A 16456-nucleotide genomic window follows, 5' to 3' on the forward strand; every position below is an offset into this window, starting at 1 on the left:
CTTTTTGTCGACGAGCAATTCTAATACCCCACGACCCCAATAATGGCCACGGTACGAGAAGGAGCTCGCTTGGCGAGCTCGCTGGGACGAAGGCAAATCCCTCTACGTGCTGCTCCCCTTTATGCACGAAGATATGCCTCGACTGGGGCCGAGAAGTCCTCTTCTGACCTGGCAGATCTCGACAATGCCTCCTCCTTTGCGACAGGTGCCCCCGACCAGGCAGCTATAGAGGCTTTCAATGCTAGGGAAAAGGCCAAGGGAACGGTCAATAAGCTTCCTGGTAACAGGTTCGTGGCCCAATTGCTCAATATGACCGAACATGTGCTAAATAGCTTCTTGTAGATACCAGTACCATCCTCCCAAGTACTACCGTGGACCCCTCCATCCTGTCCAGGTGCCCAAGTCCTCCGACCCGACTGCCCGAGACTTCGTCCCCGGTCCCTTCAACTTCCCCCGACTAAGGCATACATACGAGACCACGGTTGCTCCAGATCTGATCACTATGACCTACCAGCACATCCCACCGGGCACAGAGCTACCCGTTTCCAACAAGGGTAACTTGAGAGAATGGGACGGCTCCTCACCTTATCACAAGAACCGACCTCGTCGTGGACCTCGTGGAGGTGGCTCTTCGAGACTTGGGTTGGTCGAGCGCCCTATCGAGTGGCACAACGTCCCCGAAATTGAGGCCATCACCATCAACTCATTCGCCCCTCTAAGCTCCCAGAACAAGGAGTACTTGCACGTGTGCCGTGCTGTTATCCAGGCTATCTCTGGTGCTTTCCCCGAGGTGACAAGGGTCAAGAACGGTGTCGTTCAGTGGAGTGTGAGGAAGGGTGACAAGACCGGTTGCAAAGTGACACTGAAGGGTGCTCAGGCCTACGAGTTTCTGGACAAACTGATCACTCTGGTGCTGCCTAAAATCAAGGACTGGCCTGGCATTGAGGCTACAACTGGTGATAGCGCAGGCAACTTAGCTTTTGGTCTGCAGCCCGCCTGGATGGCGTACTTTCCTGAGATCGAATTCAATTACGATGTAAGTCTATATGCGAAATTGTGAAGGACCAGCAAGCTAACTATGATTAGATGTACCCTGCACGACTGATGCCTGGTTGCGATATCTTTATCAAGACAACTGGCACCTCCGATAGACAAGGTCGCCTTCTTTTGGAGGCCCTAGGTCTCCCCTTCTTTGGTAAGGCCGGGCATTAAAACACAATAAATGGATCATTGTGGGGTGTTCAGTCACGGACGACTATCATCCTTGGGTGATAGATATGTAGTATAAACCATGTACAAGATATATGTATCATAAATGAACGATCAAAAATCTAGGGCTTAAAGTGCCCACTTCATCCAGCCTTTTGCTACCTCCCTTTGGTCTATCAACCTGTATCGACACAAGATGTTTTCCCGACCGACGCCCAACTCCGTCCCAGTGAACCCATTCGTGATGCGTTGATAATTTATGTTTCCAATTTTTCTTTTAAGCCTTGCCGATCTTCTCGCGCAGACCGTTGACGACTTCATCCACAGCCTCCATGCTTGTAGCGTCAACCTTGTCAGTCTTGTGGCCCTTCTTGGTCAACTCGTCGGCAAAGAGATCCATGGCGGGCTGATAGTTGCGCACCGCCGAGCTGAGCGCATAAACGGCTTTGCGGCGGACATCGACAGGCTCATCCTCCTTAGTAGCCAAGTCTACCAGCATAGGCACTCCCCCCACAGCAAGCAGACGTTCCTGTGTCTTTTCGTTGTTCTGCACAGCAGTGCCGACACACCATGCGGCCATCTTGCGCATCTCGCGCTCTTCATGCTTGAGCTGGTCCAGTAGTGGGGTCCACAAGCTGAGGTTCGCAATGTTGTTGGCATTATCGAGGTTCTCGATGAGCTGCTCAAAGTTGTCGAAGGCGACAAGTTTGTCGTCGAGGGAGACCTCCTCAGCGTTGTCGGAAGTGATGATCTCCATTGAAGCTTTCATGAGGTCGGCGTCGGAGGGGCCGCCCATGAGTGCTGCCATAAGCTCCGGAGTGAGTTGTGTCTTGGCTGGAGGGGCATCGGGGTCATTTTTGGTGGCCTCAGATTGCTCGATGCTCCATTTGAGAAGCTCGTTAAGTCTAGGATCGGCCATGTTGTTGGTAGTTTATGGATTCGCTTAGTATATGGTAAGTCCCGTTGTGGTTGTTGTAAAATGTGTAGAAAACGAAAAGCCTTGATGTTGAATATTTGCAATTGATTTTCAACGTTACCAACCATATCGATGAGAATTTGCCCATTCTGGAATCTTCAAGAAGGCCCGCTTTAATCTATAAACAGACTAGTGCATATCTTCTCGCAGGAATCATCCATCCCGATCGATGCTCTACCACAGCTCGATATTAATAAATTGCAGCCCAATAACTGCCTTATGATGACTTGTACATATTACCGAGTCAACCAGAAGAGTTGCATTGTATTTATGTTATGAGCAGACACCGCAATTCACTGATAGTAGTCCGACGTGGCAGAGAAACATTTCATCATAGCTCCCCTCCAGCTCAGCAAAATTGCCCCACCTTGCAAGGTTGCCCCTCATCGTCGCTGCTTTTATCACAGAGAAGGTGAGCTTCAAATCCGAGAGCGAACAAAAAAAAGAATGGACAAAGAAATAAAAATGCGAGCAAAAATAATGTCTGCCTAGATCAACTGTGGCTGACTGGGGTGACGCGCGTGTATTACGTTGGATGTCACTACCCAAGTACATTGGGTATAGCAGTCTGCCGCAAGGCTACCACAATGGCAAAGTCCAGTTGTCCAATATCGATAGATAGAGCCTAGTGGACATATTTCGCATCTGAGAGTGGCCGGAGATCCCGCTGTTCGTGGGTAGGCGGTAGGTAAGCGAAGGCATCAATCAATCTCACAGCCTGGCTTACTGGCCGACAGCTCCCATCAGTGGGTTTCCCCGGCTGGGTTAGGCAGGGGGCAAGAAACAGGGGTCTAATTAAGAGTTGGGAGATCTGTAGTGCCCAGTAAACAATTGACAGCCTCGCGGTTCAGGGGGTGATCAGAAAGCGGTGTTGGAGCTGCTGCCCATCAAAAAGGATCTTACCCAGGCTGTCTGAAAAAACATGGATTCCAATGGAGCAGAGAAACCTTGCATTGCCGGGGGAAGAAGAGCTCAACACCGCCTCGTTGCTTTACCAAAAGGGACTCTACACAGCGTATGAGTTGAGATGATAGATAAGTGTGCAATGTGAGGCTATTCTAGCTCTCATCAAGGCATGTTTGATCATGATGCCTGCTTGGCCAGTCGGAATGACTGGGTGAGTAGCTTAGATAAAACAAGACCCGCGCGTATTTGACGTGGTTCGTCAGCGAGACTCGTTCGCAAACAGCTGCCTCCGCGTAACTTCGCCCTGGAGGAGCGCTTGGTCAATTAGCCGCTTGTGCTAATTATGGAGTGGAACTCGGAAACTGGAAGCTGGTAACCGGTCCCAATATGCGGAGCATCTGGAGATTTGACTTAGAGATACCAGCCCCTTTTCTGTTACTGAATTCGAGAGCTTGGCCTACTGACGGTGAGGCGATGTTGGTTCTCGAACAGACCTTTGGGCAAGATAGGTGTTGTTCGTGTCCTATGCAGTAATTTGAAGAGTGAGACTCAAATTCCTATCAAGCTTTTCGTGGTGGAGGCTTACTTGAACCGCCGTCTTCTCAGATGGTGGCTGCTGCTGATACACATACCCGTATGCTTGGATGGTATGCCATTGTAAAAAGGCTGTCGTTGCCACCAGAGCTAGTTGGATATCAGAGATTGAGTCTGCAAATAGGTCAACAGTGAACCATTGAAACACTACAATACACTGCCAAGACAAATAAAAGGTAGCCTCAAAGGCTGCAGCTTTAAAAAGTTCCCTAGCTGACGTCGTCGTCTGCTCGCGTGGCGGTGGACATGAGGTTCTGCTTACGACGTCACATTGTGCAGGAAGGATAAAGTCGAGACGGTGAAGCGGCTCGTTATACTCAGTCGGTATGTGATTCGATACCGTCTACGGTAAACTGTTAAAAAGAATCACTGCTACCGGAGAGGATCTATCAACTCTGTATCATACTCAATTGCCCATATCAATCCCAGGTCCCAGACAGGTACTAAATTGGCCATCACGAACCTCTAGTCATTTCTGCTGTCCAGTTCCAGGTAAGCTCCCCACCTTAGCCACCGCTACCGTCCATACTCCGCAACGATTACCATTCCACGAGCTGCCTGGCTGCCACCGCTGCGGCCACTGGGACAAGTCCATTCTTTTCCTCAGGGCAGTGTACTCTGCACTACGGCCACCACGAGCCAATCAGTAAAGCGGCGAGCAGCTTGGGAAGACCTGTTTTTTTTTTGGTCGCCCCGCCTCTTTCCAGTAGCAAGAGAGCAGCTCCTGCTCTAGACTGTGCCTCGTCTGTTCAGTTTCCCCTACCCAGTTCTGGCAGGCGGTCTCTTCCCCCTTGTCCCCAAGTGTCCACCTCAGCAATTCGGGGCCCGCCCACAACTTTCTTGTGACAGCGTCGCCCGGCGATACTTCTCTCCTTTCCCCCCTCCCCCATTCTCCCGTCTTTCCCTCTCCCATTCCAAACTACTTCTCTTCAACTCTTCTATCTTCCGACCTCCGTCTCCTTCTCCATCAACGTCTCTTCTTTTCCCGTAAGCTTGCTCCTCACTAATTCTAGCATCGCATCTCATCACATTTGTCTTCTTTATACCACTTTGTCCTTTCTTTTTCTTCCTCGCCTTGCAATCTTGGCCGCTAATCCCGTTTCTGGACAGCTTTCCCATACACACACCGTAATCCACAGCCATGGAGGGTACGTCGCATCATACCGCGTCGCTGCATCGTCGGATCTGGTCAATCAATCCGTTTCGAGCATCGCGAATATCATCTGAGGATTCACGCTGACATATCTTTGCTTTACAGAAGAAGTTGCTGCTCTCGTCATTGACAATGGGTAAGCTTCCCCCCGCCTGTCTCACCGACCTCTGGACAACCTCCCCGCCTCTCTGCCCCCCTGCTTGGCCAGATCTGCCACCGCATCGTCCGATGCCCGACACCGGCCACGATTCCGGTGCTCGATAGAATTGGCTCAGCAGGCGCAAAACAATCCCAACATGTTCATAATAGCTAACTCAATGCCAGTTCGGGTATGTGCAAGGCCGGTTTCGCCGGTGATGATGCTCCCCGAGCTGTTTTCCGTGAGTACCCCACTTTCTAGCACTTGCTATCCTAGCGTTGATATCGCAACGTTTGGGCGCAAGCACAACCACGATCCAAATGCTAATGCTGTGAATAGCTTCCATTGTCGGTCGCCCCCGTCACCATGGGTAAGTTTTTGCAATCGCGGCAATTTTGTCGCCTTTCTCGGTGGCTGGCCACTGACAAAATCCCAGTATCATGATCGGTATGGGTCAGAAGGACTCTTACGTTGGTGATGAGGCTCAGTCCAAGCGTGGTATCCTCACACTGCGATACCCCATCGAGCACGGTGTTGTTACCAACTGGGACGACATGGAGAAGATTTGGCACCACACCTTCTACAACGAGCTGCGTGTCGCCCCCGAGGAGCACCCCGTCCTGCTCACCGAGGCTCCCATCAACCCCAAGTCCAACCGTGAGAAGATGACCCAGATTGTCTTCGAGACCTTCAACGCCCCCGCTTTCTACGTCTCTATCCAGGCCGTTCTGTCCCTGTACGCCTCCGGTCGTACCACCGGTATCGTTCTGGACTCTGGTGATGGTGTCACTCACGTTGTCCCCATTTACGAGGGTTTCGCCCTTCCCCACGCCATTGCCCGTGTCGACATGGCTGGTCGTGATCTTACCGACTACCTCATGAAGATTCTTGCTGAGCGCGGTTACACCTTCTCCACCACTGCCGAGCGAGAAATCGTCCGTGACATCAAGGAGAAGCTCTGCTACGTCGCCCTTGACTTCGAGCAGGAGATCCAGACTGCTGCCCAGAGCTCCAGCTTGGAGAAGTCTTACGAGCTTCCTGACGGTCAGGTTATCACCATTGGTAACGAGCGATTCCGTGCTCCTGAGGCTCTCTTCCAGCCTTCTGTCCTTGGTCTTGAGAGCGGTGGTATCCACGTCACCACTTTCAACTCCATCATGAAGTGTGATGTCGATGTCCGAAAGGATCTCTACGGAAACATTGTCATGGTAAGTTCTGCAAATCGAAAGCACTCCAACTGTTCTAACATGTCTTTAGTCTGGTGGTACCACCATGTACCCCGGTCTCTCCGACCGTATGCAGAAGGAGATCACTGCTCTTGCTCCTTCTTCCATGAAGGTCAAGATCATTGCTCCTCCCGAGCGAAAGTACTCCGTCTGGATCGGTGGTTCCATTCTCGCTTCCCTGTCCACCTTCCAGCAAATGTGGATCTCCAAGCAGGAGTACGACGAGAGCGGTCCTTCAATCGTTCACCGCAAGTGCTTCTAAGGTGTGTTTAACTTAATCATCAAACTCTCGAGACCAGCTTACTAACTTTTCAAAGCTACCCGACCGACAAATTAAATCCTCCCACTCGCCTAACGACAAGATCATGGAGGTGGCGACAGACGCTAAGCTTTGGGTGGTTGGCCAACGTCAATGTCGAATCTCGTATCTACGAAAAGTTTTTGACATGGTCGAAAGAGTGGGCGTTGCGCTTGTTACGAAGAGATGTGATGGCCCCTTTTCTTGTAGTTCGCGTATAATGCGTGCCTAGGGGTAGAAGCCGAGGTTGACATACAAATACTTTTTTACTTTCCGCTTAGAATTGTTGAAATCAAACGAGGTGATGACATGTGCCGTTTGCTCCTTTATTACGAATGCCAACGTGGTCTATGCAATTAAAGTCGTAATTAAGTCGTTGAGGTTACTTTTAAAGTCTATCAGGTTAGTTTGCTCGGGGTATCAGAAGGTTGAGCAGCTTCAGAACTCTCTGTTTCATGTGCAGCTGAACCGTTTTGTGTAGACAAGTCAGAGGTCGCCTCCAACGGGGCCTCAGCTTCATCTCCAGCTGCAGCAATTGCCTTCTCTTCCTCGAGCTTCTTGTATTTTCTGCGACTCTTCTTGGAGGCACTTGCGGCTTTCTTTTCCTTTACACGCCCAACAATGGCTGACCGACTTTGGTCACCGTTTCGTAGCTCATCGACCCGCTGGGCAAGCAGTTCGCGGGCATGCTTTCGATTTTGATCTCTTGAACGGGTTGCCTGCGACTTGACTACTATCCCCGTGGGCACGTGCTTGAGCTGGACCGCAGAGTTGGTTTTGTTCTATATTGCCACGACCCATGTAAGTTATCTGGGCGACACAAGGAGTCGTGAAACATAGTCGTGAAACATACAATCTTCTGACCACCCGGACCACTGCCTTTGACATACGATTCTTCGATCTCGGACTCGGGTGGAGGTTTCGGTCGAGGTGGGAGAGCCTTTGCTAGATATATGGATGTACTGGAAAAGGTGCATGTTGGTGAGGCGAAAGGCGAACGAGGCGCAATCAGACGGAAAGATCGGAAGAGACTGGACATGCTCAATGATTTTTTTTTGTCGGACGCATATGTCCAAGGAGAAAAACGAGAAACAGCAGGCTTTGAGTAAAGGCGAGTTGAAGTCTTAATTGAGTAAGTTGATGGTTATTCGTCGTCCACGAGGCTACATGTGGCACAAGCACGCCACAGCCGTAGCCACGAGCTTGGCCAATTTAGCAGTCTCTTGTCAGCACAGAGGCCAGTAAATTGGGCAGCCGCACCCCCCTGCAAAGTCAAGTTTCAACCGGTACTTTGAAATCATGGCGTTTTCCCGCAAAGGCTCTGGTACCTAGACTAATTTTCGGGAGCGTCGGTACGATAAAGGTACCGCCAGATAAAGGAGGGATCCCTTATCCTTATCCTCAATTCTCCGTCGTTTCAACCTTTCTCCTGGATCCATCATTTTTGAGCCATCAATTACTCCGAACAACAACTTTACGACGACGAATACCAGAATTCCACATTATCAATACGACCCAGCTTTATAAATTCGACATCATGGCTGTCTTTGGATCCTTCCGCAAGTGGCTTGCACTCAAGCAATACCAACTCGAGGTTACTTTCAGCGTCTACATGTTCACGCCATGGGAGAAGTTCTTCTTCAGTACGAACCCCCTACTGCTTCAACCTCAACTTTATTCTCTGGATCACTAACCAATCACCTCAGGCTCTATCGTCTTTCTTCTCTTCAGCCTGACCTTTATCGCCGCCTGCCTCTATCTCCCGCACCACATCTCATTCCTCGTCGGTCGCGCATGGTACTACATGAACGGAGAGCAAATCGACGTCGCCGAGGTGGTGCAAGAGGCTGTTAAGGATATGTCCGCCAGTGCGCTATCTGGTGCAACGGCGAGCGCGGTAGATGTTACTAAGGAGACCATCGAAATTGTCAAGGAGCTATAAATTTCGAATGACGTGTTCCCCCTATATACCAGCATCACATCGAAATGCTACGGCGGCGCCGTAACAACGAGATTCTGGCCAACTGAGGCTTGAACTAGACCTCAAATTTCAACCTAGTGAACCGCGAGATTTGACTCGCAGATTCATCTGGCATCACGACATCATGGATACGGAAATACATAACACCTTGGCCAATAGATGGCTATAATGATAATAATACACTGAACTTGGTTGCCTCACGGTTGAATTCCACGATCAAAAACCGTAAGATGAAGCAGGGATGCAAGCTCAGGAATTGGTAGTGGAACAAATATGTTCATATCAACATCAATCATAACTTTTATTACTGCGAATCTACAGACACTTGGAGATACGCTTGGCTAAAAGCATACACTCGGAGTGAACTGTCTTCTCCTCCAACAGCTAGCTCGTATGGCCTGTCAGAACCATCTCTCGTAACAGGGCGCCAAGCAAGTTGGTGTACAGCCTTGGGCAAACAGTAACTAAAGAACAAAGTTAGCAAAAGGATATCATCGTCTCGTTCACATCGAAAGTTACTTACTCTTCACAAGCTGGCTTCTCGGCGACGTCTGTTCCATCCTCCTTGATCAGACACAGACTCAGTCGTCCGAGTTCCGTGCCAACAGCCAGGACAAACCTTCCTTCAACAACTTCAGGGATGAAATCAACAGAGGTGACGGGCGAAATAGATGCAATAGAAGCTGTCTGCGTGAACTGCAACTTTCCTTCTTCGTTGGGCTTAGCTGCCCAGATGCGAACTTGCTTATCACGGCCAGCGGTTGCAAACACAGGGGCTGAAGATGGAGCAGGTGCCCAGGCTGCATCAAGAACCATACGTGTGTGGCCCTTGGGGTTAATCTGGAGGAGTTTGTACGCAGCGTCTTCCTCGGGTGCGCGGTTGAACACAGCCCATTGACGATCACGACCAACGCTCAGGAGAAACTGGTCGTCAAGAGAGAATCGTAGGCGAGTGGCTGTAAGAGAATGTGCGGTCAGGGGTGGCCGGAGCTCAGTCCATCGTGCTGTTTCGAACAGACGGATGACGGCGTGGTTGGTCGAGCTGGCCTTGCATGCACTGGCGACGAGAGTTCCGTCGTGGCTAGCTGCTAGACAAGATATTTCATAACCATGGCCGTAAAGCTTTTCGGTCTCGGGCCACAAGGTATGGCGAGAGAGTGTCTCCTCAAAAGGAGGATGGTCGATTTCCAAGTGCGACTTCTTCACGATTGATGCTGGGTCCATAGCTCCACGGTCCCGGTCGTCAATGGGCTGAATCTCCTGGTCATCCTCCACGGTGTCGATCGCTTTGTTTGATAGACCCAGGACGGGCATGTTGGCAGCGTCAGGCATATTCTCAACGTCCATACCACCACCAATGCCCGCGAGGCGGTTGAGCATTGAGGCCACAGCCTTGGGCTCACTGAAGACTCGCATGAGCTTCTCGTCAGCTCCTGAGACGAACTGAGAAGCTCCTACAGAGTCGATGCAGTTGAGGTCGTAGCCGTGAATCTGGGGTCGGGACATTTCGTGCCATGTCTCGGTTCCTGGTCTGTTCCACCGCGTGTGAAGTCGTGTGGTTTGGTCTGAACTTGTTGACAGTAGATACTCGCCATTCTTGGCCCAAGTGACACCTGTGACTGCTCTGGTATGTCCTGAGATGGCCACACAAGGCTTCCAAAAGTCCTCTGAAGTGATATACTCCCATCGTCTCCAGCTACCAGTGCGTCCAAGGCAGGCGACTGACTTGCCATCATGGGACCATAATCCCGTCCAGAAACCACCCGTACTTCCTGTTGCTGTTGTAGCACCCTTCTCTCTGCTAATCTCACCCAGTCTCGCCATGCTAATCCAGATACCAGAGCTTGGGTCAGCCTCCCAGATAGCGAGCGAGTTGTCTGCCGAAGTAGACAGAAGCTGCAGCTTTCCGTCTTCCTGTCTTTGCCAGCGTGCGCTGTAGATCCAGTCCTCGTGGCCCAAAAGCAGAGCTTCAAAAGTAACGGAAAAATCCTTGCCAGCCGAGTTGAGGCGATGGGCCTTGTTCGATGGGGACTTGCCTGGCAAGTAGGCGTCGCTTGAGGGGTCTGAGCTGTTGGCTGAAGCAACAGGTAGCTCTTTACCCTGGTGAAATCTCCAGATACGGACGTACTTGTCTTGACTTGCTGAGGCGAGGAGCAAATCACTGTCAGGGGCAGTTGTCTCCTTGGCGAAACTCAAGCTTCGAATCCAGCCTTCGTGACCCGTCAATGTTGCTTGCACCTCGAACTGGATCTTTTCGGATTTGGCTTCTGCAGTGTGTATCTGGACAATATCCCTTGTGCCAGCAGATGCTAGTACCAAGACATCATCTGCGTCTCCGGCGTAACCAAGTGAAAGACACATGGGGAAGTACTTCGGTGTCGTCTTAACACTTTGGAGGAGTGAGAAGTTGTCATTCTCGAAGCTCCAGATTTTTATGGTAGCATCAGCGCCTCCAGTTGCAATAATCCATTTTTGAGTGCCCTTGATCCTTAGAGCGGCGATACAGTTGATGGCAGCAGTGTGTTCGTTTGATGTGTGGATGGGTTTGAACTCTTCACTGTCCCGTTGGGCTTTCCATACAATTAGCGCCTTATCATCTGCGCCTGATATGAGATAAGAGTTCTCGTCTTGGTCTTCTTCAGGGAGGAAAGCCAAGGCCTTGACAGTGCTCTTGTGGCCGTTGAGCAACTTGCTAACTCCCTTGGGAGGATCCGACTTGATTATGAGTGTTAGCATGAGTTGATTTAGGAGAACCATGGAGATCATATAAAACAAGGTATATTGACTTTAAAGCAACAAGGTGACTCAAGTACTAACCAAGGGTCGCCATAAAGCAACATTGATATCTGCTCCAAAAGCCAAAATACCACATCGACTCCAATCCGCAACAGCCGTCTGTCGGTTGGCCCCGGAAGCAAGATACTCGACAGATGCGGGTATTGAGCCCATTTCTGTATTATTTACTCTGTCGTTCTCTTATTCAAAGTAGGTACTTGGAGTCGTTATTCTTGGGGGGGTCTTGGGATGAGTCTGAAAAGTGTGTGGTTCTTGAATTCTGATTGGCTGCAGAGACATTCTTCTGAGATTTCCGTGCGATTTCTGCTTATGTCATCTGTTTAAGCGCTTGTGGGTGGCTCCTACCAAACACCACACATCAAGAAAAGCAAATAGCAACGGGTTTTACTTGCTCTTTTTGTTACAGAGATCGAATCTGCATCGCAATAATTCCCTTATTTTCTTCTATGTCATCAGAAGAAGGAAGCAAACTCTTCAGGACATTCTGACAGCGTTCAAACCTGACTGATACCTCGGGATCTCCTTCTCCCCCACCACAGCAAAAGCAAATATCACAAGAGAAATCAGAACTCAGAGATCAGTTCAGTTGACAGCTGAAAGGGAAAGGAAAAGTAACATCGAGATCGCTTCCATTCTCCTTCTATTTCGCCATGGTCGAATCAGCATCTTCCCCAATGCTCAGCATCGACGTGGAGTTCTCGTAAGTTCGTTTCACCAACATCCTCATCTCCAGCGCATTATATGATGTGTCAACTCTCACTCCCAACTCCCAACCTCCAGCCTCGACTCAGGTCTCGGGCGTCAAATCAAGCCCACACCCTCCTACATTTACCAATTTTTCCATGAGTGTCCCACTAGCCCGGACAAAGCCCTGTCCCTGAGTTCCCCTTTGACAAGTCTCGTCTCTGCTCTCTCTTTGGTCCCCTCGCTTTGATCCCTCCTTTTCTAGTTCGGGTTCCTTGGAGCTAACACCATGGTACTTGCAGTGGCGGGCTGGAGATGCTCTTTTCGAATAAACGACAGCACGCTCTGTCGATTCCCGCGGTAGGCCAAGATGGGAAACCCGCCGACATCGCGTACTTGATAAACTACCTATGTCAGAACGTCATGGACGATTCTCGCAAGGACCTCTTCGTTCTAGACAGCCATCTGTATGTCTTGACCACTGTTTCTCCTCTTGTCTTTTGCCTCTCTTTACCTCCGACTCGCTATGCACACTCCCCTTAACTCGCGACCACACACAGCCACGTCGGTTCGGAGCACTCTTACACCAAGTCCTACCTGGGTTTCCATGGATCTTGTAGCTGACAAGAGTGGCAAACAGTCGACCGGGCATCCTAGTTCTCATCAACGATGCCGACTGGGAGCTCGAAGGCGAGGAGGCCTACGAGATACAGAGCGGTGACAACATCTTGTTTGTCTCGACTCTGCATGGAGGTTAGAATGCTGTAAACTACTGTAATCAACTCTCTTTGTGGCCTCCGCGGAACAGCTGGTGCAGTACCGGCTCTATGGGTATTGAAGACTTTCCACATACATACACATACATAGGGACGCATACATACATACATACGTGTGTCTGTGTATATGCAAACAAACAGCACGGCTCCCTTGCATCAGGCTGTTGGGATATGGGTACGGACGTGGACTTGAACATGGGAATGGACATGGTAGGCATCAAGTGCATACATAGCCAAGCCCACATCAAGAATGTCTCGGGCTCACTTCAAGTTTCGACAAGGCAGGACGGACGGCTCTGATACGCGGATACTAGTGACTGTCTCCTTTGGGTGTCTGTGTCTTAACTCATCTGCCTCTCGCCTCGCTTGGTCCGTTTCGCCACCTAGATGAAACGGACTTGCTCCTGGGGGGATTCATCCAGTCCCGTACAAGGCTCGCTTGCGTACTCTCCCCCGCCTCAAACCAGCCTTGCAACGGTTGCTCTGAACCAACGTTCTCGTCTCTAGTCTAAGCGCCCATCGATCCCTATTCCCAGCGAAATCCCATCTTGCATCTACAGCACTTCCACGTACAAGGAACGTGCATTTCGTACGTACACATACAAACGCTTTCAACGGCTTTGTGGATGCAAAAGAGATAGAAAAAGAAAACTGACCGCTGAAGGCTTGCATATCTCCGCATCTGCAGCTTTCAAAATCGGGAAAAGCATCATGCCTTGACATTTATTCCGATAAGTGAAGGAGTTTCGTACACACGATGAAAGTGACGGGCCGGACCAGACTATTGCAACGTTATCTACGGCGGTGAAGGCTTCTCGCATTGGTCCCCGAAGCAGAGACTTGGAAATGAGGCTTCATGCATAGTCATATGCATAGAGGAGTTCCGTTTTTTACTGTGTGTGCATTTGACTCTTCAACAGCTGTCCACTCAGGGGAGAGTGAGAGAAGAGTACATAATAGGTAGAGAGGGGGGGCGGTGAATATTGGGGGAGGGGGGGTTGTCGATCCAGCCGGAAAGAGAGGCATGCAGCCCTAATCTACATGAGTATGCAGTCTTGTATCCTATACATGATTGCGACCTCGGTGGGATATATATGGATGCTATAACACGCAGCACATCATGTCTCGCAAGCAAGTCCAGCTGTCGTAGATTTGTGGACAGCTGTCAAATGTAGACGAATCCAAAACTGTTATGAAAATTGGCCTCGCACAAAACAGGAACAGTATCGGCGTCATAATATGCAGGTGATAATCTCATGTCGAAACCAGCCACTCCCATATCCTGCATTCCACCAACACAGGTCCTACCTCACTTGACCTCTCTGACAGGCGGTCTTGATTCGACATTATACAGAGGTACTCAGAATTATGTCTAGCCTCTGTGGAAAAATATAGAATCCATGCAGTACGTACAAGCCACACCAACCAACTACAAACAAGGTCAATGTATGTTGGTAAGACTTGTACTCTTACCGAGATACTGTTTTTCCTAGTTCTCACATTTCACTTTAGCAGCCCCTGACAGTTTTCTTCGATCATGATACCAGGATCGCCATCCTCCATCGAGGCCTTAAACTCTTGGCTCAGCTGAGTGCTCTAATATTATCACAAATATACAGTACCATGCTCTCCAAATCGGTGGTTTTGGGCATCACTATGGCCCCCAATTGGGACATTTGTACCTTGCCTTACCTTAATTTGCTTTCTCATCCCCTGCATCTTCGACCAACGCCATACAATTTGGTCTAGACCGTCCTGCTGGAGAAACCGTCTCATCATGTGCCCCTGGATGGCCCGCCTGCGTGACAAGTCTCCAAAATACCAATCCTAGCATCGTAAGCATGGCTGTGTCCTCACTTCGGTGGTTTTGTTCCTAGCCTGGCATGTCTAACAGGGCGAGACATTGAGATCATCATCATCACTGTTGTTTGCAAGTTTTTCCCTGAATTTAATCGTCTGAGATATGTTCATTCGAATTCCATGTCATATACTATCTAAATGCCAGTATTCCGATTTCGCCCTCCAGTGGCTACTTTCGCCTCTTCATTTCCCATTATGCAGAATGCTGATGTCCTGTTCCTGAGTCTAGTAACTCTGTGCAAAATGCATCAACAGGAGTTGATAGCCAAAACATGAAGAAAACAGAAATGGAAAACAAAACACAGAAAGCTTCGTCCTGGCAGATAATACAGCCTTCTTTTTTGTTCTAAACTCCATGAAATCATGAACGAATCCACTCGCTCTCCCTTGCATCCGTCTAGCCAGTATCGATGATCATTAGTGTACATGGTAAGCAAAGCACTTCCCCTGTGCAAATTGCTTGAGAAATTTATGTGTAAAAACGCAAGAAACAATTGGTATCAAAGCAGCAAAAAGGGCGGAACCCCTGCATCAGTGTGTTCAAACAACCACCCTAAAATTTCAACCCATCGGTATGGACTTTTTGTGTGACCATATGTTTTCGACCCCCCAGAAAAAAGACACGCCGTTTAGATGTTTTGGCTTTTGGTAATAATTGCACTGTTTGGCCTCCCGTATCGTACTGTTGTAAATGAAATGCGTAACGCTGTCGATTCGTGTCTAGTTGGTATGGTGATGCTGTTCTATGATGAACAGTCCTCAGTACATACGCTCGTTGTAGTTCATCTCGCGCACATGGCTGGTCTCGTACATCATGCCGGCGTTGTGAGGTGGCTGGATGTGGTGATGTCCTCCTTGAATGTCGTATACTTCATAGCCGTTTGTGTGAGAATTGTGCTGGACACGGCTCATGCTGTAGGCCGCGAGGCTGCCTGAGACGGGGAGACCATGCGGCTGGTGAGGAGAAGGTGTTTGGTGACCTGAGGCGATTTGAGGAAGAGGGTATTGAGGGATGCTTGAAATTGGGTGCGCAACAGGTGAGTTAGAGAGCTTGGGCTTGCGCTCAGCAACTGTGCGGGCCTTTCCTCGACCTTTGATGCCCTTGTTGCTGTTCTTATAGTGTGTGGCGAAGTATTCAAACAGCTCGCGGTCAATATCAGGCACTTCTTCGCCCGAGTTGAGAATCTGGGCGAATCTCATGGTGAGGTTCTTGAGGGTCTTCTTGTGGAAGTTGTTTTGGTGAGTCTAAAGCATGGTTAGTTGAAACTTTGTTTGATACAACATTCAATGCTCACCTTCATGTTACCGAGCTGAGAGAACGTCTTGTTGCAAGCATCGAGGATGCAGACGTAAGGTTTCAATCCTTGGTGAGTCTGCAAGTGGGCGCGAAGGTTTCCTCGTTGAGCAAACTGGCGGTCACACTTGTCACAAGAGAACGGGCGTTCACCGGTGTGGCGACGTCGATGAGTCTTCAGGTTGCCCAGTTGTGAAAAGGTGAGCTCGCAACCAGGAAAGTCACAGGACTATATATGTTAGTGCATTTCAATTGTGGGAGTCAGCTTCAGACTTACGTATGGCTTCTCACCGCTGTGTGTTCTGCGATGGATGTCGAGGTGAGTCTTCTGGGTAAAGCTCTTCTGGCAGTTGGGACCGTTGCAATGGTATCGCTTCCTTTGGGACTTGTCGCCCATGGGAGTAGGAGTTCCGTGGCTTTCCAGGCTCGCATCAGAAACAGGAGACATTCCAGGGGTGAGTGGCTGGTGTCCAGCGTCAGGTTGCATCTCTGCCTTGCGCTGAATAGCCTTCATCAACTCATCCACCTCAGTCTCAAAGTTGATCTGGTCACCCCCATTGACAG

At 49.8% G+C, this 16456-nt stretch overlaps 8 protein-coding genes across 8 annotated transcripts; 4 read left to right on the forward strand and 4 right to left on the reverse strand.

Annotated features, from left to right (window-relative positions):
- Positions 1-42: 42 nt before the first annotated feature.
- Positions 43-1212, forward strand: FGSG_07333 (uncharacterized protein; the record flags this gene model as incomplete). The annotated part of the gene is made up of 3 exons (XM_011328782.1): positions 43-287; positions 343-1036; positions 1087-1212. The coding sequence occupies 3 exons, from the start codon at positions 43-45 to the stop codon at positions 1210-1212; spliced, it is 1065 nt and encodes a 354-aa protein (XP_011327084.1).
- A 52-nt stretch (positions 1213-1264) lies between these two features.
- On the reverse strand, positions 1265-2201 carry FGSG_07334 (uncharacterized protein). Its single transcript, XM_011328783.1, has one exon. The coding sequence runs from the start codon at positions 2126-2128 to the stop codon at positions 1487-1489; it is 642 nt and encodes a 213-aa protein (XP_011327085.1). The 5' UTR covers positions 2129-2201; the 3' UTR covers positions 1265-1486.
- Positions 2202-4639: 2438 nt separating this feature from the next.
- On the forward strand, positions 4640-6871 carry FGSG_07335 (actin). The gene is made up of 8 exons (XM_011328784.1): positions 4640-4672; positions 4796-4833; positions 4944-4974; positions 5163-5218; positions 5317-5347; positions 5414-6185; positions 6235-6466; positions 6521-6871. The coding sequence occupies exons 2-7, from the start codon at positions 4827-4829 to the stop codon at positions 6463-6465; spliced, it is 1128 nt and encodes a 375-aa protein (XP_011327086.1). The 5' UTR covers positions 4640-4672; positions 4796-4826; the 3' UTR covers position 6466; positions 6521-6871.
- On the reverse strand, positions 6849-7576 carry FGSG_07336 (uncharacterized protein). The gene is made up of 2 exons (XM_011328785.1): positions 7355-7576; positions 6849-7283 (listed from the first exon to the last, which is right to left on the reverse strand). The coding sequence occupies exons 1-2, from the start codon at positions 7538-7540 to the stop codon at positions 6900-6902; spliced, it is 570 nt and encodes a 189-aa protein (XP_011327087.1). The 5' UTR covers positions 7541-7576; the 3' UTR covers positions 6849-6899.
- A 347-nt stretch (positions 7577-7923) lies between these two features.
- FGSG_07337 (uncharacterized protein) lies at positions 7924-8681 on the forward strand. The gene is made up of 2 exons (XM_011328786.1): positions 7924-8144; positions 8208-8681. Exons 1-2 carry the CDS (start codon positions 8039-8041, stop codon positions 8441-8443), a joined length of 342 nt encoding a protein of 113 aa, XP_011327088.1. The 5' UTR covers positions 7924-8038; the 3' UTR covers positions 8444-8681.
- Positions 8682-8786: 105 nt separating this feature from the next.
- On the reverse strand, positions 8787-11239 carry FGSG_07338 (uncharacterized protein; the record flags this gene model as incomplete). The annotated part of the gene is made up of 2 exons (XM_011328787.1): positions 8787-8946; positions 9006-11239. The coding sequence occupies 2 exons, from the start codon at positions 11237-11239 to the stop codon at positions 8787-8789; spliced, it is 2394 nt and encodes a 797-aa protein (XP_011327089.1).
- A 689-nt stretch (positions 11240-11928) lies between these two features.
- Positions 11929-12720, forward strand: FGSG_07339 (uncharacterized protein; the record flags this gene model as incomplete). The annotated part of the gene is made up of 3 exons (XM_011328788.1): positions 11929-11978; positions 12265-12429; positions 12603-12720. The coding sequence occupies 3 exons, from the start codon at positions 11929-11931 to the stop codon at positions 12718-12720; spliced, it is 333 nt and encodes a 110-aa protein (XP_011327090.1).
- Positions 12721-15357: 2637 nt separating this feature from the next.
- Positions 15358-16406, reverse strand: FGSG_13123 (uncharacterized protein; the record flags this gene model as incomplete). The annotated part of the gene is made up of 3 exons (XM_011328789.1): positions 15358-15843; positions 15894-16121; positions 16170-16406. 3 exons carry the CDS (start codon positions 16404-16406, stop codon positions 15358-15360), a joined length of 951 nt encoding a protein of 316 aa, XP_011327091.1.
- Between the last annotated feature and the right edge of the window lie 50 nt (positions 16407-16456).

The sequence above is a fragment of the Fusarium graminearum genome, chromosome 4 (assembly GCF_000240135.3).
Source record: "Fusarium graminearum PH-1 chromosome 4, whole genome shotgun sequence".
Classification (NCBI taxonomy): domain Eukaryota; kingdom Fungi; phylum Ascomycota; class Sordariomycetes; order Hypocreales; family Nectriaceae; genus Fusarium; species Fusarium graminearum.